The sequence below is a fragment of the Taudactylus pleione genome, unplaced genomic scaffold (genome assembly GCF_031769625.1).
Source record: "Taudactylus pleione unplaced genomic scaffold, aTauple2 ptg000256l, whole genome shotgun sequence".
Taxonomy (NCBI): Eukaryota; Metazoa; Chordata; class Amphibia; order Anura; family Myobatrachidae; genus Taudactylus; species Taudactylus pleione.
The window spans coordinates 4,689,069-4,714,920 of NW_028284658.1; the positions used below are offsets into that span (position 1 = coordinate 4,689,069).

Below are 25,852 nucleotides of genomic sequence, written 5' to 3' on the forward strand. Positions count from 1 at the left end.
GAGGATATCGATCATATCGTTATCGGTCATTTTTCGGTGCCCAACGACCTGCGATGCACGGGCACATATGGACGATAACAATATCGTCCATTGTTCGTGCATGCAGGCCAACCTAGTCGATATCAACCAGGTTACTATAGGGACCCGCGATCAATGTTGGCCATCGTTGGTGGTGTGCTGGATAATCGATATCGATCATCCAGCACACCCGGGAGATCATTCAACGATATCGTTATCGTTGACGATCGTACCGTGTGTATGCACCTTAAGGTCAATGTGGGATGGTTATGGCTCTTCAAATTGCATCACCGAAGGCCTGCCCCTGCAACAAAATGTGTAATTCACTGCATTGTGTACGGGGGGGTGGGCTGTGATTACATAATTCACAGAAAATTGCATCATCAATCCTCCCGTCCCCCTGTGGCTAACAGCTAACAGTCCCCTTATACGTTTGTTCGGGATTTCGACGTCTGGCTAAAGATAGGCGTCTGTATTTAGACACCTATCTTTAGTACTGAGTCAGGCTTCCAGCATGGGTATTCCAACGTCCGGCATTCCGGACCCCAGTAAATTAGCTGCATCCCTAGTAAGCACCTCTGCATCATCATTCATTTTGGTGGAATAAGAGGGAAAATATACAAACTAGTAATGTGTCTGGGCTGGGTAAAATGGTCATGTTGGTAGACATACTCTAATAATGCCCAATTAATATACCGTTTAATTGAATGACAGTGACAAAGTTGAGAGCACCATTGCATATATCTAGAAGTGTCCCTAGAAATTATTAGGCATAATAACATCCACACTTCATCCATTTTATTCTATTTACACTAAATTTTACCTTCTACCTAGATTTCTCACGTCTGTATCTGTCAGTTTTGTTTACAATAAATACATTAACTGTGTGGAGTTTGTATATTCTCCCTGTACTTGCGTGGATTTCCTCCCACATTCCAAAATATACTAGTAGGTAAATTGGCTCCTAACAAAATGAACTAGCGTGTATGTGTGTGTGTGCATGTAGTAGGAAACATATAGATTGTAAGCTCCACTGGGGAAGGGACTGATGTGAATGGCCAGATATTCTCTGTAAAGCGCTGTGGAAATACGTGTGTGCTGTATAAATAACTGGAAATAAGGGGTTTATGTATCAAGCAGTGAAAAGCGTGGAGAAGTTCCCCATAGCAACCAATCAGCTTCTACCTATTATTTTATAAACTGTACTTAATAAATGCTACTTGAAAGCTGATTGGTTGCTATGGGAACTTCTCCACTTTTTTCACTGCTTGATACATAAACCCCTAAATAAAGACAAAATCCCAGCTAAACCATCGTGCATCCTGAGGCGTCCCTGGTTGATACAGTCCTACTACTGTACTGTGCGCCTCTACCGCACCTCCGAGTCCCCACACTGATTTCTGATTGGTTGATAGACGTCTCATCTTCCGCCTCTATCTCTTTGTCATCGGTCGGCCCCGGATCAGAGGAGGGACGGGAGGTGATGTGACGTAAACTTTGACCCTCAACCCCCGGAAAAGGCGTGGCTAGGATGCGCGCGCAGCGGGCGGGAGATAGGAAATAACAATAACGCCCGAAACGGCCTCGGAGGCGGCCATGGCCCGGAGGGGACGCAGGTGAGATCATTGCAGTGTGTATTATCCCTGTAGTCTCGCTTCGCAGCTCTTGTACGTTATGTGACCCCATTGTTGCCCGCTCTCCGTCTATTTGTCTCTCTCTGTGTGCCCGCTCGATCTAAACACCCGCCGCAATATGTACACCCGACCTGCAGCTTGCTGCTATCCAACGTATAGCGCCTCCACCACATCATCCCTTTCCCGGGTCCTCCATCACTTCCTCACCCAGCTGTTCTGCCATCAGCCTCACTACTCATCACTGCCTACCTCACATCTCCTGCTACTCATCACTGCCTGCCTCGCCCCGGTGCCCACCCCCATGTCTCCTACTTACTGCCTGCCTCACCCTGGTACCCACTCCTCGTGTCTCCTGCCACTCATCACTGACTGCCTCACCCTTGTGCCCACCCTATTAACTGCTGCTCATTGCTGCCTACCTCATCTGGTGCCCACTCCCTATATCTTTTGCTACTCGTCACTGGCTCTCACCCTGGGGCCCACCCCATCTCCTGCTAATCATTGTCTGCCTCATCCTGGTGCCCATTTTTCATATCTTCTGCTACTCATAACTGGCTGCCTAACCCTGGTGCGCACCCCCCATATTTTTTTACTACTCATCACTGGCTGCCTCACTTGGTGCCCACTCCTATCTCCTGCCACACATCAATGCTTACCTGACCCTGATATCATTGTTCCGTATCTCCTGCTACTTTTCACTGACTGCCTCACCTTGTGCCCACCACCCCACATCTGCTTATCACTACCTGCTAAACACTGGTGACAACCACCCCACATCACCTGTCCATCACTGCCTGCTTCATGCTGGTGCCTACCACCCTACATCTCCTGCCCATCGGTACCATAACTTTCTTTTTAGAGATCAGTCTCTTCTCCCCAAGGCAATGCATACATTTGCCAAATGGATCAACTATGTGCGATTTTGTTTTTTTTCTCCTAATGTCCTTGATTCAATTCAGTGCGTGGTTTGGTCCAACTAAAGGATTAGGAGCAATCCGACTAAAGTGCCGGCTGTGAGGCTTTTTCCAGTATTAGCGCGGTACTAACATCCTCGCAGACAGCGCTTTAGTCTGAGAATGCCGGTTCTCGCGACTAAACACCCAGGTTTAGTTGCGAGAACCGCTATTCTCTGACTTATCTGGCAACTGTCGGACCAAACTGCGCTCTGAATTGAATAGCTCCAGTAGCTCCTTCTCGGGTATTCAGTATCAAGCTGAATTGAATCGAGAGCAGTGTAAACTGTATAATTTACACATTTCGCATTGCGAGCACATCGCCTAGTGTGTAGGCACCTTAGTATTGAAACACCTGTAAAAACAAAAAATATTGTATATTTTGAAGGTAACCTGCTATTTGAGGTGTTCTGTGATCAAAGAAATAATGAAACCTGGAACTAATATAAGATGTGCCATCTGATATTGTGAGAAGAATATGCTGAAATACTAATTCTTTTAAAGTCTTATGTTGCATACATACGGTCAGATTTGTTATCGGATATGAACGATAACTACTTTAAAAATCGTTCATATCTGAAAGAAAATCTGACATGTAGGCCTGCAAAGATGAACGATGCACGTTTCCGCCTGTCAGATAACGATATCTGACACTCCGTGTTTGCAGTCAGATTTTTACGATTTTAATACTGTTTGAAATCGTTAGTAAAATCCTTCATCTGACAGATCTGACCGTGTCTATGCACCATTATACCTCAATCCGTAGCATATTGAAAAATTCTAATATACTTTTATATTAGCCAGTGATTTGTCTGATGGGGATGGGGGGGTTGGGAGAGGAGGAGGAGGATTAGCAATAGTTAAAATACTTACCTTCGGGATTTTCAGGGCTGCCGGTCTTCTGCTGTCGGGATTTGAACCGTCGGACATAGTCCGGCTGTCATTCATACCGAACCCCTATAAACAGTGAAGTAATGTAGGCTTGAGTAAAGCTTTGCATGATTCGAGAGACACTGCATCTGCCAAGGTATTATTTTTAACCTCGCTCAAATTTATAGAGCTGTCCTATACAGTATCTGACATATGGGTATGCTTTTATTTATTATTTTAAATCTTTTGCTAAAGCTGTACAAATGATTGTCTATTTAACCGAATTGCAGCAACAATGTGGCTCCACTTTCTAAAAGATCTCTTGGCGATGGGTTAATTGCAACAATGTGACTTTATACCAACATATCGGTGAAACTTTCTGGGGTCGAAAGTTAAGGTGCCTATACACTATGCAATATTTTACACGATTCTCCCAGTTTCGACACATCGGAAGGATAAACCGTGTAAAATATGTCCAAATCGTGAGTGTCCACTCATGATGCCTATGCGTGTACCCGCTGGTCGTACATCGCATCTTCAGATCTTGCCTGTTGCAGGTAAGATCTGCCAATCTCTGACACGTTGCACTATAGATCGTGAGATTGTTGGTCAAATTGGACACTTTTTTTTTTTTTATAACAAGCAATCGTGTCCAGGGAGCTGCCATCGTGAGCACATCGCCTAGTGTGTAGGCACCTTTAGTGTTAAAACACCTGTAAAAAAACAAAAAATTAACATAAACATGGTATCGTGATCCACTCATTTTACAGAGCATTAGTAGTGTCTTCTCAAGGCTAAACTGTAGCATACTATGTACTTAATGAGCTCTGTCCTAAAACTCCATTCAGTGTTCTCCCCAGAAAATGTGTTTCATTCTATGTCCAAATGCCTTGAGTTGGACACTCAATGATATTAGCCTTGGATCTTGCCCTCCCACTGGTTGGGTAGCTCTCACATGCCACTTTGACTATGCGTATCCAATTTCTAATTGGCACTATTTGATTTAGACTGTTGGTAAGCTAATTGCAGAATTTTGACAGGTCTTTATCCTGACAAATACCGTGTATTTTGATGTGTACTCCCATTAGTTTAGTTGTTGAGAAGGCACTAGATTGCTGCGAATAAAACAGCCCTGGTTAAGAAAAGCAATGTACTCAGACTCTTCCCGTTAGGAGAGTGTTGTACTGTGATTCCTTCTTCCTGAGAGTGCCATTAGTTCTTATGCACGCTCTCTGAATGAGCTACATGTAAACTGAAAGTGGTATCCCTGCACAAAAGTGAAACACAGATGATGTTAAGCTACATGTAAATATGGATTGTAGATCTATTTCAGTGTTCTCCTCAGAAAATGTTGCCAGCCTGTTGATTTATATCCAAAGACAAGAAAATTAAAACACTATGTAAATTACAGACACACGCTGGTAAACTCAGGATTTCAGGAAGATATACATTTTTTGTCTAGAATGAAATTCTATCTTGTGCCGTTGGTTGTAGGTGTTGTGATCCTACTGGTCTTGGTCTTCACATACTTCGAAGTCCTGCTGCCCACAGCATCGCGGCTGGCACTTCATCAGTTAATGCTGGTTAGCTCGACAAAACACCCAGGTTTAGTCATGCTATCCGGCATTCTCCGACTTAAGTCGGACTAGATGGCGTTAACGACGCAGTGAATTGAATAGCTCCGGGAACTCCTTTCTGTGGATATTCACAACTGAATTCAATTGCCCCCATTGCGTCTAGATTTTGCACAAACAAAAAATCTCCAACAAATGTGTGTGGTTAAACAATTTTCATTGTGCGTCTGCCATCCATGGCTGCAACCATATGGCTCTCCTGAAATAGTTTTATTTTTGTTTCCATACCCTCAATGATTTTATTAAGTGTTGTCTGTTTTCTTTTGCGTATGCTAGAATCTCTGCTAAAATGTAAGCATACTGGAGCCCGAAGCTATAGCCACATTGAACTTAAGTACTGTTCCTAAAGGGACGTAAAGCAGCTTTTCATTTTTCTATCTATAACCGCTTGCCCTGCGTCTTCTCCACCCGTGGGCCACAATGCGCACGGCTTCTATTTACCGTGAGGGGAGAGCTTGGGGGAAGCCTAGCGCACAGAGACTCCCTGCCCGCAGTCTAGAGGGAACACTACAGTGTAAGAAACACTTTGCCTTTTTTTTCTGAAGAGCCTTAAAGAGTGGATCTTGGAGAGAAGCCAATGCAGTGGTATTATCTATCTATAAACTGTGTGTCACAACTCCAAAGTGGGTCGAGGTCATCTCCGCTTGGGGTCGCGACTCACATGGGGTCAGGGTGATGATGACTCTGATCTCTCAGCCAGTGATCCGAGGAGTCTGAAGTCAGTTGAACTGTCTGTTACTTCAGGCTCCTCGTATCACTGGCTAAGATATATGAGGAGTCAGAAGGCAGACCCACCCCCTCCTCAGTGCTCAGCCTCTTCTGTCCTCCATCCCAGCAGCAGTCAGCTGCCCCACCCCAGTGCTCAGCATCTCCTGTCCTCCTGCCCAGCAGCAGAAACTGACACACAGGCAGCCAGCGCCAGTAGTGGACAGACTCAGAGGAGCCAACTGCAAGACTCTCTCTGCAGTCTGTTCAGATGTTCTTAAGTAAGTGCAGCCTGGGGGTCCGTTGCTGCCAGGGTGGGGGTGGACACAGAATATGTGATGATTGCTGTGGAGACCCTATGGCATTGCTGTCAAACCTGAATTGGGGTTGGAACTACTAGAGAAAAATGAGATATCTTGAAGAGCCACATTTTATTTTTGATAGCTAAAATCTGGCTAATATCCAAATTTCTCATAGAAAAACAACAATGCATTTCTTAATACAGTGAAAAAGCTACTAAGCTTTGGATGGCGATAAAGTGAACAGTGATAAAGTGCCAGCAAATCAGCTCCTAGCTCTGATTTTTCACACACAGCCTGTAACATGGCAGTTGGGAGCTGATTGGCTGGGACTTTATCTCCATTCACTTTATAGTCCCACACCACCTTTTCAAACTGCCCAACTGTACCTCTGATGCCTGTTGAGAGCTGTGAGCAGGGTGCTGCTGGATGTATTATGGCTGCAGGTGAGACAGTGGATGGCCTGGTCCCACACTCTTTCTAAACAAGTGGCAGTCAGCGCTGCTCTAAAGAACACTGTCAGCGCTGTTGTTAACGTGGTCAGCAGCGAGCTTGCTGGCAGTGTCTGTCATGCACTGCCGCCACAACGCATATGACATCCTATGTGCGGCTTGCATGCCGTGAGCTTAGTGCCATAAGGTGAGCTACCACGACTGCGGTCGTGAGCTACTGGTAGCTCGCAAGCGACGGGTTGGGGACCGCTGCCCTATGATGAAACAGGGGAAGCACAGAGTGGGAACTGGAGGGGGGAAATAGAAGAAAAAACACATTTATCAAAAAACCCACTGCCATCATCCTTTCTCTCTCACCCACTGCCTCTCCCCGTTGCCTTCCCGTCACCCTCTCCTTCCCTCTCACCCTCTGCCTCCCCCTGTTACCCACTGCTTCTCCCTGTTACCCATTGCCTCCTACCTCACCTATTGCCACCCACTGCCTCTCCCTGATGCCCGTTTCTGCTCCTTGTCACCATCTGTCTCCCCCCACCCCCGGGGGGCTGTCACCCTCAGCTTCTTCCTGTTATCCACTGCCTCCTAAGTCACCCTTTGCCGCCCCAGTCACCCACTGTCACTCCAGTCTCTGCCTCACCTTGCAGGGACAGGGTCTTCTAATGGAGAACACTTCACTTCAGTTTTGTGTCTCCACAGTGCTACTGTGCATGTGCGGTTCGCTGACCACACATATGTGGCGGTCATTTTGCAGTAACTTGCCGGTGGTCCTATAATTATTTTTATTGTTAGATGAGGTCCCAGAGCAGAAGAGTTTGAGAACCCTGATCTATCCCCATGGTCTTGTTTAAAAAATAACCTTAATAACTTGAGGATTGCATAACCTTGGATATTCAACAATTTAGTTCAATAAGAGAATCCATGAACTCGCTGGCACTTCTGGTATCAAGGCTCTAATATCCCAAACCTGATCCTCAAGGAACCCGAACTGCATGTTTTCCAGAACATATAGTTGGAGAATAGGTGTTAATTAACTAACAGAATAGATCTACATGTAATACGAATTATTTCTGAGGATACTTTCAAAACAGGCTCTATCAGGGTTTCATGAGGACAGATTTTCAGAAACTCTGCTCTGTCTCCACTCTTGTGGATGCAGGTAACGGCTATCCCTGTATATGATTTCCTCGTTCATGACAAACTTAAGATAGGTCCAATTGGTGTTCTCGCTAGGCTGTTTTAGCAGGGGGCTGCGCCCTGCTCAATTTTAACGTGGCAAAATGTGCCCAGCCCTGCTAAAACTGCCTGCCCTGTACCTACCCCACACGCTGGCTGCAGTGTCCCACGGATGGGGAAAAGTTGCAGTGACCATTCTCCCCTGGACGAATATATGGCACCTATTCACTGTGAGTGGAGAGGTTGGGGGAAGCTCAGCACCTCCGAATGTGCTGGGTAAGTCCAAGCGTGAGGGATTGCGGACATGCCACAATGCCACGCTCCCTCCTATATAATGTAATAATGAGCGCTAAATATGTTTAATGAGGGGAATATAAACCTATGTTTGTGGCACCTGTAAAGGAAATGGGTTAAAATTGTGTTTATAGTTCCTTTGTGGAGATGTGATATTGGTGGGTTCCGTTCCAAAATCACTGTGCCTTGTGGTGGAAATTAAACTAACTTTCCCTACCTTACCCTGTCTAGCAGCTCCGGTTCATCCATCTTCTCTCCAGAGAGTCAGTCCGGGCTTCGGTTGGGGGGCTGTTCGCTTGAGCCGGGCCCAGGCTCTTAGCTCCACGTGGGCCCCTGGCGTCTGGCTGTGAACGGCCCATGGTGATGACGTCAGGCAGGCAGAGTGAATGGCTGTGCGGCTGGGATATACAGTGTGCAGGAGATAATCACCAGCTGCCTCTAATGTGTTTCGTGCGCACTTTATCCTTGGGTACAGCTGTGCTGCTTTGGCTCCATAGTGTGGAAATTTGTCCTGATGTTTTGCTTCTTTAGTTCTAGCAATCTGCACAGATCGTTCAATAAATAAATAATATAGGCATTGGTTACGTTATGACATTCGGGAACCAAATTATTAGCTTTGTGTTTGCTACTTTGAAGTAGCAACTAGCATCCCCGGGGATCCACCCATGTCTCTGTTTGCACTTCCGGAGGTGCATTTTAGGACCATCTGGATTCTCTGCGATTACGTAAACCACTTTAATTAAAACACACAAAAACTACACAAACCTACTCATGCGATTGTTACTTTTACCTAAAGCTGGGTCCATATATCGTGCCCCCGTCGGCCGTTGCATACAGATATGTCTGAACAGCGTCGTTCAGACATATCGCATTGGCTGTGCTGCACAGCCAATGAACAGATACGTCTGCACACATACTGTATCTGTCCATCGGCAAGTGTGTACGGGCGATCTGCTGATCGCCCGTGCACAGGGGTGCACAGAGAGGAGGGGGGGGGAGCCGCGAGTGTGTACTACTTAACCGACTCCGGTACAGCTCCCCATCCACAGCAGCCCAGCACACGCTGCTGTGTGCTGGGCTGCACTGAGAGACTGTCCAAGGCTGCTAAAGCATCCAGAGCAGTCTCCTATGCCAAAGCACCCCCCTCCCCAGCGCCGCAAATGTTGTTTTTTTTCGCCCGCCGGGACCAGCTGCAGCACAGATGATGGTCGTTCAGTGTGTCTGAACGACCATCATCTGCGGATATATCTTCGGATCACTCGATCTGCAAATAGCCCTAAAGGTGGGTACACACCTGAAAGATATATTTCACACATGCTGGTTTCGGCCGGTCAGGCAAGAACCGGCCGGTAGCCGGCCGGCTTTTTCCTGGCACTCGGTGCCTTTCATAAGCAGCGGCTTTGAGCCACTTTTTATGTCAGGTGTTTTTTTTTTTTTTTTTTCCCTATTGGGCATGCGCAGCAGCAGCGCTGCTGCACAAGCCCGGCCGGCAGAAGCCAGTGTGTGTGTGTGTGTGAAAGGAAACATTGTTTCCTTCACACCACTGGCGTGCAGGGATGGCACGGCACCGTCCTGCATAGAAGTTTTTTCCGGCTATATCACGACGACCGTGCCGTGACCGTGTCGTGTGAAAGGAGCCTGTCCTTTCCCTGCAGTACTATATTTCACAGCCGATTAAATCAAAACCGGCATGTGTGAAATAGCTCTTAGTGTGTGCAACTTCCCACTTGATTTATTTTATTTTTTTTCTGCAGAAGAATCACTTATACCCCTTTTTATACCAAAATCCCGGGTCTTACCCAAGATTTGGAACACATTTCCAACCCGGGGCAGACCCCTTTTACACCACGGCACCGGACCCGGTCTATGCCTGGGGCGGCGCTGTTCACACTGGAGCCGGGTCTGCAGTGACCCGGCCCTTCCGGCGTTGCACTGCAGCGGACGCTTGGAGATGTCAATCTGCCACTCAAGCCGGCCAGTTGGGCAGCATGCGGCACGATCCAGATCATCGTGGCCCGGTTCGTGCGTTTACACTGCAAGGTGACACGGGAATGACCCGTGGCCAACCCTGCAAGCTACCCATGTTGGAATCCCGGGTCCCTGGACCCGAGTCTGCTCTTATGACCTCTGAACTTGTCAGGAATTACAAAGGTTAAAGTTACAGAAATTTGTGAGGTGAAGGCCTGCAACTTTTAAATGACAATGTTTCATAATCCTTAAATTTATAACATATTGGCACGGAAAGTGGGCATGACATGTATTCTTATAATACAGAAAATTCATCAGGTTCCTCCTTTTTGGGAGAAATGTGCTACGGCTGATGATTATGGTTCTCAACAGTGTTTAAAAAAATCCCTGATGCCAGGTAACCATACCCTCTATACATGTACTCGTGGCACCTAACTTTCTGTAGTATATTTATACCTTAATTGGAGCTGCTCTTTTCTAACTCTGGGTCTTGAGTTATACCAAAGATTGCCAAACCTAGTTTTAATAGTACCATGATCTAGGTAATTTTACCAGGGAATCCTAACTAATCGTAAAACTTGCCTGTACCCCAGTTTCATTTTTACTTTACTCTGTACATTCAGTTGACTAGTCATAAATGGTATCTGCATTATTCTAGAACTTTATTCTATTTAATACTATGCTACATCTAGATTTGAGGTCATGACAGGAGGATTTTGAAAGTGAACAGTCATGAATTCAGCTTATCCAAATAACCTGTCTTGCAGAATCCCTTTTACTTAATGTAAATAATGCATGCTGGACATACACTATATAGTTATCTGTTAGACATCTGTCCAATCTGGCTTATTGGAATGAAAATCTGGGAATGTATGGGAGCAAATAACAATCGACCATTTGCTCACCGACACTACAACAGTGGTCGGGGAACAGGGGTAAATTACCCCATTTGGGGTAAAACTGAAATTCCTGGGGGTAATGGACGGACAGCTGGGCATGCATATGAATCATTGCATACCCGGCTGTCCATCCATTACCCCTAGGAATGGAGGTCACTGGCGCCGGGTGCAGCGGCGCACCCGGCGTCAGTGACCTCCAGCCCGGCGCCACAGGGAGGCTCTAAGCCGGACGCCTGCTGAGATGTTACCAGCGGGCGCCCGGCTCCATCCCTGCAGCGCCGCGCTAGCAGGAGGCTGGAGTTCTCTTCTGAACTCCAGCTTCCAGCGCACTATGGGAGAGACGTCATGACGTCTCCCCCATAGTTCTGAGGAGCAGCCGGGCGGACAGGAGCGGGGATTAAGGTAAGTTTATTTATTTATTCTTTTGGTTTGTTTGTTTGGTTTGTACAAGCGGCACTACAGGGGCATAACTATGGGGGGCACTGCTACAGGGGCATAACTATGGGGGGGCACTGCTACAGGGGCATAACTATGGGGGCACTGCTATAGGATTTCCTTCCTTTCAAATCAAGGGGGTAACGTTGGCGTATCTAAATATATTTTGGGGTAAAAGGTAAAAAAGTTCCCTGACCCCTGCACTAGAAAACAGACAAAAATGGTTGTTTGGACAAATTGGTTAAATAAAACACACATGACCAATTTAAACAATTGTTTTTGTCCATTTTCCAGTGTTTGGGACCAAATGGACGATTGTCATTTGCTCCCATACATTACCAGGTTTTCATTCCAACCAGCCAGATTGGACAGATATCTGACAGATAATTGTATAGTGTATGCCCAGCAGAATACACTAAATGGGAGGAGTTTACTAACTTTATGCGCCAAAATAGATTTCTCCCATGTTTCCTAGCTTGGGGTTAACTTTAGGCAAAAGTGTTATTAAGGTGATTTGAATGTGCTTAATGCCTAAATATTTTATTACGTAAAGAAAAATATAAAGTTTGCTCATTTATTTCTTTAATATGCACATTTTAGTAGTTCTTTATTTTGTTGGTTCTGTAATTCAATTAGAGTTTCTCGTCTCCCACAGTGATGATCTGGAGGACTTGCAGTATCAAGACACAGACTCTGATGTTCCAGAACACAGGGAAAACAGAGTTAAGATTAAATGGAGCCAGGAAGAGGTGAGATGGTCTCCCTAAAAATAATATTAACAAAAAAAAAATGTGTTGTGTGCAGACTGCCAATTGCACATCTTATATACCCACCAAGCTGGCGCGTGACATACTTCATGGGCTACGTGCTGCCGATGTCAACTGTAGGTGGTAGTTCTAATAATGTGACTCTGTATAATTCACTTTCTGCCTGGTATGACACTAATAGACATTCAGCATTACAATTCTGTTAACTTGAAGCTTGGTTTACCTCTATCTACTGTCCAGAATGGAGAACAAATGGAATTACCCAGCTCTGTATGTACATGGTCTTAGACAATTTAATTTGAGAAAACCAGTAACTTATTTATAGAGTAAAACTAGCTTCAGTTCTGTAAAATATTTGTATGCACTTATGATAAACATCCAGTATTTTCTTATTTGTCTTTAGTTTTTAATTTTCATCCCCTTTTAGAAGCATGTTCTACAAATGGGAGATGTACATTTCCAAACCTGAAACAAAGTTCATGTAAATTCAAATAGTTCACACTTTGAATTTTCAGGGTGATGAGTGGCAAGAATTTAGGATGTATTTTGGCCTAACAAAGACCCCATTGTATGTTGTGCAAACCTTATAACATATTGTCCGAATTTCTCTTCTGCAGGATGAAACTCTGAAAGCCTTGGTGAAAAGGTTTGGACAGGGTGAATGGAAACAGATAGCCAGTCACATGTCTGTGAGTAGCTCCTCAATCCGCTGTGGTATTTGATTATTTTTGTCCATTTAAGAGAGATGAATAATGCAAGTACTTATTATGAAGAACCATGATGTTTACCAATTGATGCGTGGCTTCTAAATAGATTCTTCATTTTCTCTTTATTATAAGAAGCAGACAGGGAATGAATCCTTCACATGGGCAAGTTGAGAGGCCCTGGTGTTTGCGTGAAGCAGTGGGGGTTTGGGAAATAATCATGCTGAGCTATTAGGCTTGATGTTTGTCCATAATGTGTGCTGGTAACTTCAGAAATGAATGAGGGAATGTGTGCTATATGCTTATGGGCATGTTATAATAAAGTTAGAAAACAGTATATACAGTGCCTTGCAAAAGTATTCACCCCCTTTGCATTTTTCATGTTTTGTTGCCTCACAACCTGGAATTAAAATGGATTGTTTGAAGGTGTGCATCATTTCATTCACATAACATGCCTACAACTGTGAAGTTGTGTTTTTTTATATTGTGAATCAAATAACATTTAGGACAACATAACAGAAAACTTCAGCGTGCATAACTATTCACCCCCCTAAAGTCAGTACTTTGTCGAGCCACCTTTTGTGGCAATTACAGCTGCAAGTCTCTTTGGATAAGTCTGTATGAGCTTGCCACATCTTGCCCCTGGGATTTTTGCCCATTCCTCAAGGCAAAACTGCTCCAGCTCCTTCATGTTGGATGGTTTCCGCTTGTGACCAGCAATCTTCAAGTCTAACCACAGATACTCAATTGGATTGAGATCTGGGCTTTGACTAGGCTATTCCAACATATTTACATGTTTCCCCTTAAACCTCTCAGGTGTTGCTTTAGCAGTATGCTTCAGTTCATTGTCCTGCTGGAAGGTGAACCTCCGTCCCAGTCTAAAATCACAGGCAGACGGAAACAGGTTTTGCTCAAGAATATCCCTGTATTTAGCACCATCCATCTTTCCCTTGACTCGAATCAGTTTCCCAGTCCCTGCTACTGAAAAACATCCCCACAGCATGATTCTGCTGCCACCATGTTTCACTGTGGGGATGGTGTTCTTGGGGTGATAGGATGTGTTGGGTTTGCGCCAGACATAGCGTTTTCCTTAGTGGCCGAAAAGTTCAATTTTAGTCTCCTCTGACCAGAGCACCTTCCTCCATACATTTGGGGAGTCGCCCACATGACTTTTTGCAAACTCAATTTGCGTTGTCTTATTTTCATCACTAAATAATGGCTTTTTGTCTGGCCACTCTTCCATAAGGCCCAGCTCTATGGAGTGTACGGCTTATTTTGGTCACATGCTCAGATACACCAGTCTCTACTGTGGAACTCTGCAGCTCCTTCAGGGGTTACCTTTGGTCTCTGTGCTGCCTCTCTGATTAATGCCCTCCTTGCCCGGTCTGTGAGTTTTGGTGGGCGGCCCTCTCTTGGCAGGTTTGTTGTGGTACCATGTTCTTTCCATTTGATGATGATGATGGAATTGATGGTGCTCTGGGGGATCATCAAAGATTTGGATATTTTTTTTTTTTTTTTTTTGACTCAATCCAGAATTGTACTTCTCAACAACTTTGTCCCTGACTTGTTTGAAGAGCTCCTTCGTCTTCATGGTGTGATGTCTCTTAGTGGTGGTGCAGCCTTTGGGGCCTTTCAGAAAAGGTGTGTTTATACTGACAGATCATGTGACACTTAGATTTCACACAGGTGGACTTCATTTCACTAATTATGTGACTGCTGAAGGTAATTGGTTGCACCAGAACTTTTGAGGGGCTTCATAGCAAAGGGGGTTATTACATATGCACACTTTTTTATATTTATTTTTCTCATTTCACATCACCAAATTAGACTATTTCTACTTCAGGGTCCATAGGGGGTCCACAGGGTTGACCTTGGGGTATAGCTGGATCTGGATCCACGGGCACCACGCAGTTAAAGCTTTGCTGCTCCCAGGATGCACTTTGGTCCGTCCTCCTCTATACCCCGCCCCCGAGCCACAGCACCTCAGTTTTAGTTGGTGCCCGGCCGGAGTCGGGTCACCCTGCGCAGTGGGGCTGCATAAGCAGCCCCATAGCTTTATTTTTTATTTTTTTAAAGAACATTTTATTATTTTATTTTTACTATCTTCAGAGCGGCAGCATCAGACTGTCCATCTGGACGTCCACGCAGCCGCTCCAACAGCCCCGCTGGCGCTGCGACGCCGGTACTGATCCGGGGATCGCAGCGGGACCCCGGAGTCAGTGCTAGCGTGGCTCCGGCAGCTCCCACTGACTGCTGCCGGACTCAAGGGGCCAGGTAAGCCACGTGCAGCGCTGCGCGCGGGGAAAGCTAATGCAGTCTTCATGCCACCGGTCTCTGGGGACAGACCGGCGGCGCTAGTAGCGGCGGCGGGCTCCCCCACGATGTGGCATACCCCGCGTGTCTGCTGACCTCCAGGGTGTAAGACCGGCGGGGAACCGGCTTCCCTGGGGGTTTTCATACTAGCAGGGGAGGCAGCCTTCCCTGCTTCAGTGCTCCTCCCCTCAGCCCAGCGCGCCTTCTCTCAAGCGTGCTGGCGTCGCTGGGCTGTTATCTCCTGGCCACTCCTCCTCAGTGCTCTCCGGCGGCCATCTTCAGGCAGCATCGCAGAGCTCCCAGGCAGGCTTCCAGTGGACCAGTCCCCCTGCGTACCTCTCCCCTAATCAGGACAGTGTTCGCAGCGCTATAGCCCTCCCAGATACTGAATCTGGGAGGTTGATTGTAGCGGAAGGTGCAGTGAGTAATATCTCTGCATGGTATGTGACTTTTGCTAGTGCTGCTGTCTGTGCTTTTTTTCTACTTACTGTCAGCTTTTTACCTATCCCTTTCCTTCTCCTACGGCCTGCAGGTGCGTGGGGGAGGGGTGTTCTTTCTGTGTAACCTCACTTATATAAATCTACGTATTTGTGAGGTCCGTCACATACTGTGGTGTGCTCCTCAGTACCAGTTTGTGGGCTGTTCGGGTTGCATACTTGGGAGTGCGTGGGTGTTATACGCCTTACCTCGTTTCGGTGAGACACTTTTATTGCAAAAAAGTTTGTGTCATGTCTGATGAGGAGAATGAGCACTCTGTGGCACCTGTGTTGTTTTCCTGCCGACGCTGTTCGGCAGGAGTTGACGGGGCGGATTTGTCTCAGGACGGTCTGTGTGGGCGGTGCCAGTTGGTACCTGGACCTTCTAAACCCCCGGTGGCGCAGGATCCTCCGTGGGCGATGTTTACGCAAGTGCTGGCGTCTATTGCGGACCGACTTGCGGTCCCGACTGCGGCCCCTTATAGGGCGTTGCCTCAGCCTACCATCCCCCGTTCCCCGGGTGTGACGCGTCTGGTGCAGTCTCCTCCCGGGTCTCAGACTGTGGGTCCTTATGCGGGTTTGCCGGTATACGTGCAATCCCCCACGGTGCCGCAGCAGTCGATGGTACATTTTCAGGGCTATCCTCAGGCAGTACCCCCGCCTTGGGTGGACGTCCTCTCCAGCTCTGTTCAGAGCCTGGTGGCTTCGTCATCGGCTTTTCAAACTATGTTGCACAGTGATTTGCCCCCTCGGGCGTCCAAGCGTTCCGTTCCGGCTTCACTGGCGGCTCAGTTCACGGACACGGACGTGTCTTCGGATGATGGGGAGATCCATGAAGACTCTGACTCTGATGCCGGGGCCCAGGAGGTGGAGGCTAAGTCTTCCATTAATGTGCCGGCATTGGTTAGGGCGGTGCGGGCCATCCTTCACATTGAGGAGGATGTGCCGGCCCCCAGGTCAAAGTACCCAAATTTTAAAAAGGCCAAAGTAGCTTCGCCGGTTTTTCCCCTGTCCGATCAGTTGACGGATCATATGGCAGGGGCCTTGCAGTTGCCCAGCAAGAGGTTCCAACCACAGAAGCGGTTGGCTTCGAACTATCCGTTTCCGGAGGCTCAATGCAGGAAGTGGGGAAACTCCTCCCGCGGTGGATTCCCACGTTACCCACTTAATTAAAAGCGCTACGCTGCCTTTGCCGTCAATCTCCTCCCTGAAAGATCCCACGGACAGGAAGGTGGAGACTTGTTTGAAGTCTATTTACTCTCTCTCGGGGGCGGTGGCCCGTCCGTCCATGGCCATCTCTTGGGTGGCTAAGGCCATCGAGAGCTGGGCCAATGCTTTGGAGGATACCTTTCTGGAAGATGATCCAGAGAGCGTTGATAGGTCAAATGAGGGATGCGGCTTCCTACATTGGGGAAGCATCGTTAAATGCAAGCCTGCTGACCTCTCGGGTGTCGGCTGCAGCTGTGTCGGCGCGTCGGTCCTTGTGGCTGAGGTCTTGGAGAGCTGACGCTGACTCCAAAAAGGGGCTGGAGGCCTTACCTTTTAATGGGGAGTTGCTTTTTGGTCCAGACTTGGACAAAATTGTGGACACTGGCTAAATCTAAATCAGCCTTCCTCCCTATGGCTTCTGCACCTACCAAGGTTCGGAGCTCTGCTTTTCAATCCTTTCGGGTTCAGGGCAAGGCCAAAGGTCAGTCCTTCCCGAGGCAGTCGACGACCAAGGCCGCTTCTAAGCCCAAGAAACAGGCCTGGAGTGCCAGGCACACTTCTTCCAAGCAGGAAGATAAACCTTCTGCCTGATGGGACGGGCCTCCCTCTGGGGGACCCCAGAGTGGGAGGCCGACGACTTCTATTTGCCCAGTGCTGGCACAATACCACCACGGATGCCTGGGTTCGAGAAGTGGTCTCCCAGGGGTAAGCCCTGTCTTTTCGGCACAGACCGCCCCACCAGTTTTTCTGCACGAGTCCTTCTAAAGATACGACCAAGTCCTTACAGATTCAGGAAGCTATAGAGTCCTTGCTGACAGCAGGGGTCATTGTTCCCGTTCCTCAATTACAACGAGGGACGGGGTACTATTCTTCTCTGTTTCTGGTGCGGAAACCCAATGGTTCTCATCGCCCTATCCTCAACTTGAAGTCTCTGAACAAATTCCTCAGAGTTCCCAAGTTCAGGATGGAAACGTTACGTTCCATCATTCTGGCGATGGAACCGGGGGATTACAAGGTGTCCCTGGATATCCAGGACGCCTACCTCCATGTTCCGATAGCACCTTTGCACCAGCGGTATCTGAGGTTCGCTATCCTTCAACACCATTATCAGTTCCGGGCGCTACCCTTTGGTCTCTCCACTGCACCGAGGGTGTTCACGAAGATTATGGCGGTCATGGCCGCACATCTTCGGAACCAGAATGTACGGCTGCTGCCGTATCTGGACGACCTCCTGTTGCTGGCGAGCACCCCGGAGGTACTGCTTCAACATCTCCACCTGACGATCGCTTGCCTGCAAGCGCACGGGTGGCTGATAAATTGGATAAAGTCCTCCCTGATTCCATCTCAGCGGATGGTTCATTTGGGAGCCCTGCTGGATTCTCGTCAGCAAAGGATCTTCCTGAACCCGGAGAAGGTCTCCTCCCTGCAGCTGAGGATACACAGTTGCCTGAACAGTTGCCGCCTGTCGGTCCATTCGGCTATGAGAGTTCTGGGCTCCATTGTGTCAACATTCGACATGGTGGAATTTGCCCAGTTCCATTCCCGGCCCCTGCAGGGGCTGATTCTATCGGAATGGAACGGGTTACCTCACCGGATCCGCTCTCAGTTGCTGGTGTTGTCCCCGGAGGTTCGGCAGTCTTTGGCTTGGTGGCTTCAAACAGCTCATCTGGTCGAGGGGCGCCCCTTTTGGATCCCGGACTGGGTCCTGCTCACGACGGATGCCAGTCTTCGGGGTTGGGGGGCAGTGACCGGCTCGTTGTCACTTCAGGGTCGTTGGTCTGCGGAAGAAGCTCTTCTTCCCATCAACATTCTGGAACTGCGGGCAGTATACCGGGCCCTGCAGTCGTCCGGTCCCACTCTTCACGGAAGGGCGGTTCAGGTGCAGTCCGACAACGCCACCACGGTGGCGTATATCAACCACCAAGGAGGAACTCGCAGTCGGGCAGCGATGTCTGAGGTGTCTCGCATCCTTGCTTGGGCAGTGTGTCACATTCCAGCGATCTCGGCAGTCTTCATCCCCGGAGTCCTCAATTGGGAGGCGGACTTCCTCAGCCGTCACGACGTGCATCCTGGGGAATGGTCGCTTCACCCAGAGGTGTTTCAGCTACTCGTGGACAGGTGGGGGCTACCGGAGCCTGACTTGGTGGCCTCCCGTCACAATCACAAGTTGCCCGTTTACGGGACAAGAGACACAGGCGCCAGTCTGGTAGACGCGCTGTCGGTGAAATGGACGTTTCACCTGGCGTATCTGTTTCCTCCGATATCCTTACTTCCTCGGGTTCTGCGGAAATTCAAGCAGGACGGCGACACGCTCGTGCTGGTGGCTCCGGCGTGGCCCAGACGTCCTTGGTACTCCGATCTGAGGTGTCTCTCCATTGACGCTCCGTACCTTCTTCCTCAGCGTCGGGACCTGTTGTCTCAAGGGCCCTGCCTTTACCCGGATCTGGGTCGGCTGTCTTTGACGGCGTGGCTCTTGAGACAGCCGTCTTGAGGTCTAGGGGTTTCTCCAGTTCGGTCATTGGTACCATGCTTAGGGCACGCAAGCCTGCCTTCGCACGGATTTACCACAGGGTGTGGCGCACTTACTTTCAGTGGTGTGAATCCAGAAACTATAATCCTCAGGTGTTCCGGGTTTCCAGAATCTTGGAGTTCCTTCAATCAGGTTTGGACCTCGGCTTACGCCTGGCCTCTCTGAAGGTTCATGTGTCTGCTTTGTCCGTGTGGTTTCAGCGACGGATTGCTACACTACCGGATGTTCACACCTTTTTCCAGGGTGTTCTCAGGATCCAGCCTCCCTTTGTGCCTCCTGTGGCTCCTTGGGACTTGGCGGTGGTGCTACGGGTCTTGCAGGGTCCTCCTTTTGAGCCTCTTGAGTCGGTGGACCTCAAGTGGCTGATGTTCAAGACCGTTTTTCTCCTGGCAATTGCTTCTGCCAGGAGGGTGTCAGAGTTGGGGGCGCTTTCCTGTCGCCCCCCTTTTCTGATTTTTCACCAGGACAGAGCGGCGTTCCGCACTCATCCTGAGTTTTTGCCCAAAGTGGTTTCCAAGTTCCACATCAGGAGCTTGTCGTGCCAGCTTTTCAGTCACCTGATCTTTCCGCTGGTGAGGCTTCCTTAGATGTAGTCCGGACACTTAGAATCTACGTGGACCGGACTGCTTTGGTTAGGAAGTCGGATTCTTTGTTTATCCTCTTCGGTTTTCACAAGAGGGGTTGGCCTGCCAACAAGCAGACGTTAGCCCGTTGGCTTCGTTCAGTTATTTGTGAGGCTTATGCACAGGAGGGTTTACCTGTGCCAGCCTCTGTTAAGGCTCATTCCACTCGTTCTGTGGGTCCCTCTTGGGCTGCTAGACGTGGCGCCTCCGCTGTTCAGCTGTGTAAGGCGGCCACTTGGTCTACCATTCAAACGTTTTTGAGGTTCTATGCGTTTGACACCTTCGCCTCTCAGGATGCATCCTTCGGGCGCCGGGTACTCCTTTCAGCACAGGAGCGTCCCCGCCCTTAGTTGAACTGCTTTGGGACATCCCCAAGGTCAACCCTGTGGACCCCCTATGGATCCTGAAGTAGAAAACAAGAGATATGGTAAGAACTTACCTTTGTTATCTCTGTTTCTACGAAGTCCATAGGGTCCACAGGGTGCCCGCCCTGACTCACCTGGCTTCATATGGGCTGTGTGGCTGGTCACCGGTTTTCAGTCTCCCATTTCTGTGAGTATGGTTTCTTGTGTGTTCCAGTCTTCCTTCTCTCTGTTTAGTCTCCTCCTCCGGCCTTGGCTGCTTACCAACTGAGGTGCTGTGGCTCGGGGGCGAGGTATAGAGGAGGACGGACCCAAGTGCATCCTGGGAGCAGCAAAGCTTTAACTGCGTGGTGCCCGTGGATCCAGATCCAGCTATACCCCAAGGTCAACCCTGTGGACCCTATGGACTTCGTAGAAACAGAGATAACAAAGGTAAGTTCTTACCATATCTCTTGTTTTTGAGCAGAACCCTCACATAAAATTCAGATTAAAAAATAAATAAATTACAGGTTGTAATGAAACAGAAACGGTAAACAGACAAGGGGGTGAATACTTTTGCAAGGCACTGTATAGCCTTTCAAATACTTAACTCCTTTATGAATTTGATTCTATATCATGGATATTATTTTTAACCTTTGGCAAATTATACAGGCGAGAGAGCTTCTATCTTAAAATGTACAAGATCTGGGAAAGGTATGAATTCTCTCCTCCCTTGTTCTCCCACAGAACCGGACGGAGCAGCAATGTCAGCACAGATGGCTCCGTGTTCTCCACCCGGACCTCGTGAAAGGTCCATGGACTAAAGAGGAAGATGAAAAGGTATGTGATGGATATCTCTAGTAAATATAAAAAGCTATACATGGTAGCACTCAATGCAGGTGAACCGATACGGACAGCAAAGTTAGATGACCAACCTTTCAATATTTATATAACATTTCCTTTTGTATTATCCTAACGGAAATGTTGTATTAGCATTGAAACGTTGGTCATCTACTTTGCTGCCCATTTCTTTGTTTGCCTGCATTTAGTGTCGCTATAGATAGATAGATTAGATTATATATAAAACACAGGGATAGGTTTGTATGTATGTGTAGCTTGTGATGGGGACTCTTGACTGGAAAATCAAATAGCTGGGTGTCTGAACAAGCAGGAAAATTTGCATAAACGATAGTTTTTTTTTTATTTTATTATTTTTTTACAATAAATGGCAACATTTCTTATCTGTATTGGACCATTTTCAAGCTGTTTAAAAATGTATACATGTGTGAATATATCTGTCTATACTAGAGATGAGCAGTTTGGTTTTGGCTCGGATCTTCCCGCCACATTTGTATTTCAGAATGATGCAAAACATCTTTCATAGACAAAACATTATCTGTCATGGACATTTGTACAGAGATGTCCGTGAAAGATGTTTTGCCTCGTCCCGAGATCCGAACTTGGCAGGAAGATCCGAGCCAAAAACGTACCACTCATATCTAGTATGTGTGTATATTTATATATTACGTACGTACGTATCTATCATACACTATACAGATGCTTGGCACTCCAAATTTTCAAGGAACACCAATGTGTTTTATTAGCATGATGGCCAAAGAAAGCTTTCTTTGGCTATCATTCTATAAGCCTACTTAACCATATCTCCTCTAGCACCCTACTATAACCTTCATGCAGAGCGTAGTGACCATCAACCGTCTACATTGTATATATCTAGATTTCCAAATTATACCCTATTATAAATGTTAAAATTTATACTGTTCATTTTATGTCAATATGTTAACTAAAATGTGCCCTTAGGTAATTGAGCTGGTACAGAAGTATGGAACCAAACACTGGACCCTCATTGCCAAGCAACTCAAGGGTCGAATGGGTAAACAGTGCCGCGAGCGTTGGCACAATCACCTTAACCCAGAAGTGAAGAAGTCTTCATGGACCGAGGAGGAGGATCGCATTATTTGTCAGGCGCACAAACTTTTGGGCAACCGCTGGGCGGAAATAGCAAAGTTGCTGCCTGGGAGGTAAGGGGTGGCTTTAACAGTTTTGAGTTTTAAGTTTTTATTAGTAATGGCTTTCCCACAATGTCTGTCTTGTAGCAGCAGGCTCTCACGTGATATATGGATGCAGACTTGGGCATAAAAGAACTTGGACAGAGGTGATAGTTATACAGTTTAGGTGGCAATCCTGCGCTCGAATACGTATTAATTATACTCTGGGAGCTGCTCCGATGCTATACGTGTCCTGTCTCAAGTCCCGTAGTAGCAGTTATTTGTTTTATCGGAGCGCTACACCCCTGAAGGGCCTGTATCTCATAATATGGTTGATGAGCCCGATAAGTGTCTTTGCGGAAAAAAAAAAACACTGTTTCTGCAATCAGTATATAGGTGTATAATGCAATACTTTTTATATGCAGGTGTATTAATGAATTATATAAGCTGTAACCAAATATCATTAGTCCTTTACTAGAAATGATGAAGTAAAATCCCATGTGCAAATAAAATGAGCAAAATACAGTGACTGAAGCACATGCGAATGGAATGTCAAAACATAAAAAATATCCACATGTTGCAAAGGGTGGGGTCCCACACTGCAGGTGGATCACACTGACCGCAACAGGCCACCCATACAAACTGAATCAAATAAAGTGATCAAAACGAAATGAATTGCATAAGCAAGAAACAAAATTAAAACAAAGCAAAATGAATGGCCAATCTCCCTATGAGCACACAGCAGTTGATCTCACAATTTCACTCATCCCCCATGGGGTCACTGAGCGCAAGCACTGAGAGCCATGTGTAAATATCTATTACTAATGATATTTGGTTACAGCTTATAATTCATTAATACATCTGCATATATAAAGTATTACATTATACACCTATATACTGGTTGCAGACAGTTTTTTTTTTTTTCCAAAGGCACTTATCAAACATACTATATGATACAGGCCTTCAGGTGTGTAGCACTCCGGTAAAACAAATATAACTGCTAATAAAAGAACTTGGCATTTCTTGCATGCACAGGAAAATAAATCTCATTGATATTGCTGTGTCCCCCTGCTTCATAATGACTTGGTAATCAACAGGAAACACCAGTATTCTGCATCAGTATGTCTATTAAGGTCCATCTCATCATTCCCACATGTTTACATGCTGAGACATAGATTTGGATGTCCATACACCCAAGTGTCATTGTAACATAATTAAAAACAAAGTGTGGGGTAAATGCATCAAAACAGAATTGAAAACTACAGTGAAGTGGTAGAATTTTAACTTAAAAGTTGCAAAATAAAACTAGTAAACTAGGGGAATGTTTAATTTCCTGAAATCAGCTATGCATTTGTTCATTTAGGAATGAAAAGGTATAGACACTAGCAACAAAATGTTTCTGCAATCCATACAAATATTCCAGTTGTAACTTATTGCCTAAAGGTGGTGGACCTAGTCTGTTGGTTACTTAGTAGGCAGCATTCAGATTATCTTCATGCTGTAAACTCCCCAAGGTTTCTTTGGAGACCATAGACAGCCTGATCAATGTCATCTCTGCTGAATGGTAGTGCTTCTCTGCCCTTCAAACTTGGCTATTTCCTTTTTCACAAGACTTTGTAGCAAACTGGGCTGAACCACCTGCAATTTGTACTCTTCTATCTAGCGGTTGTCGAAGTACATCATGGGCTAAATGTAACTGTCACTTTAAAAATATGGGGAGACTTTCATAAATTCCTGCAGCATCGGAATTTTGGAGGCTTACATTTAGCCAATGGTGTTCTTAGACAACTGCTAGATAGAAGGGCTTACACGGTCTCTAGTGGATTTACAAATTCATCTTGGGGATTAATAATAATAATTATTATTATTATTATTATTATTATTTTTCTACTTCAGAGTCCATAGGGTATCCACAGGATACCTTGGGGTATAGGTGATGACGTCAGGCATCGGGCACCATAGAGTTAAGCTTTCAGCCTCCCAGGATGCACTAGGGTCCCCCTCCTATACCCCGCCCCCGAGCCAAGGCATCCCAGTTTCGTTTGGTGCCCGGCCGGAGTCGGATGCACCTGCTAGAGGGGGGCTTAGAAGAGCCCCTGAAGTTTTCTTCATTGCAGCTGTGGCTGCACATCTGGAAGTACAGCATGGACAGTCAATACTGACGTCCATGCTGTCTTCCCTACACCACGCCGGTACCGATCCGGGGATGCTGGTAAGCATCTGGGGTCACAGCTAGCGGTGACCCCAGAGGTTTTGGCCCATGGCCGGATCTAAGGGGGACAACAGGTAAGCATCAGGGGTCCCGCGGTGGGACCCTGCTGAACATGGTCCAAAGTCCCCAGGCAGGGGGCTCCCTGGGGACTGGCTGCAGTGTGGAGCCAGGTATTAACCTGCGCTTCCACTACCCCCCTGGGACAGCGGACCGCGGCAGAGTGGTAGCGCTGCGGCGTCCCAGGGATTAAATGCATGCCAGGGGAGTGCGCCTTCCCTGTCTCGCAGCCGGCGCCTCCCCCGCTGCACACAGCCCTCTCTGCACACGCCGACTGGCCCTGTGGCAGCGCTCCTCCTCCAGGCCAGCCTCCTCTATGCTCCTCGGTGGCCATCTTCAGTAACGCATGGTGAACGCTGCTGGAAGCCTAAGATCGGAGGCGGGGTCCCCCCGCATACCTCTCCTCCGCTTGGTCAGGTCTGTGTATGCAGCGCTGTGTCCTACCAGACTCTGTGTAGTTGAGTATCAGCGCTGATAGTGCAGGATTTATTTTTCTGTGCATTGTATGTGACTGTGCTAGCGCTGCTGCCTGTACTTTTAATTTCTTACTGTCAGCCTTATCACTGTCCCTGTTCTTTCTGCTAAAACCCTTGCGGTGCGGTGCTTGCAGGGTGGTCTCTCGCTATACTAACAAGTATTGGTGAGAGGGGTCACATACTTACCATCATGTCTGAGAGTGACTTTCCTCTCCAGCTTCAGTGTACTACATGTAAAGTACCTATAGCGGAGGGGGAGGGTAGCGCAGAGGGGCTATGCCGGCAGTGTTATTTATTGGCGCGGCCAATTACTGTCACAGCACCGGTACAGGAGCCGCCCTGGGCTTGTTTCGCCGAAGCGCTTACATCCCTGGTGGGCCAGTTAGCTCCGCAGCCTGCGTTCTCACAGATGGGATTGTCCCAGCAATCAGTGGTGTCGTCACCCATGCAGGGTTTCCCGAGGCAATTGATGGTACCCCACAGTCTCCCTATTTCTCCTCCCCAGGTCTCTCAGGAGCCTGCGTGGGTTAATTCCCTGACTAGTTCTGTACAGCACTTGTCGGATGTGTTACAAGGGGAGTCTGTGTTGCGGCCGGTGGCGTCTGTCTGCTCCTTATGAGGATGACGACGTGACGTCTGATGATGGGGAGATTCTGGATCTTTCGGACCAGGAACCTCTCCGTACTAAGGATGTGGACGCTAGGTCCAAGGTGTATATTCCTGGACTTATTCAGGCAGTCCGCACAGCTTTGGTGATTGAGGACGAAGATCCTCCTGTGTCCAAATCTAAATATGCCTTTTTTAAGG

General features: G+C 47.4%; 1 protein-coding gene across 1 annotated transcript in view; it reads left to right on the plus strand.

Annotated features, from left to right (window-relative positions):
• The first annotated feature begins 1,463 nt into the window (after positions 1-1,463).
• Positions 1,464-25,852, plus strand: part of MYBL2 (MYB proto-oncogene like 2) — an 83,599-nt gene continuing 59,210 nt past the window's right edge. Inside the window, exons 1-5 of the mRNA XM_088480605.1 lie at positions 1,464-1,634; positions 11,987-12,080; positions 12,716-12,787; positions 21,042-21,134; positions 22,113-22,333. Of these exons, the coding sequence (XP_088336731.1) occupies positions 1,615-1,634; positions 11,987-12,080; positions 12,716-12,787; positions 21,042-21,134; positions 22,113-22,333 (500 nt within the window). The 5' untranslated portion in view covers positions 1,464-1,614. The remainder of the gene's footprint in view (positions 1,635-11,986; positions 12,081-12,715; positions 12,788-21,041; positions 21,135-22,112; positions 22,334-25,852) is intronic.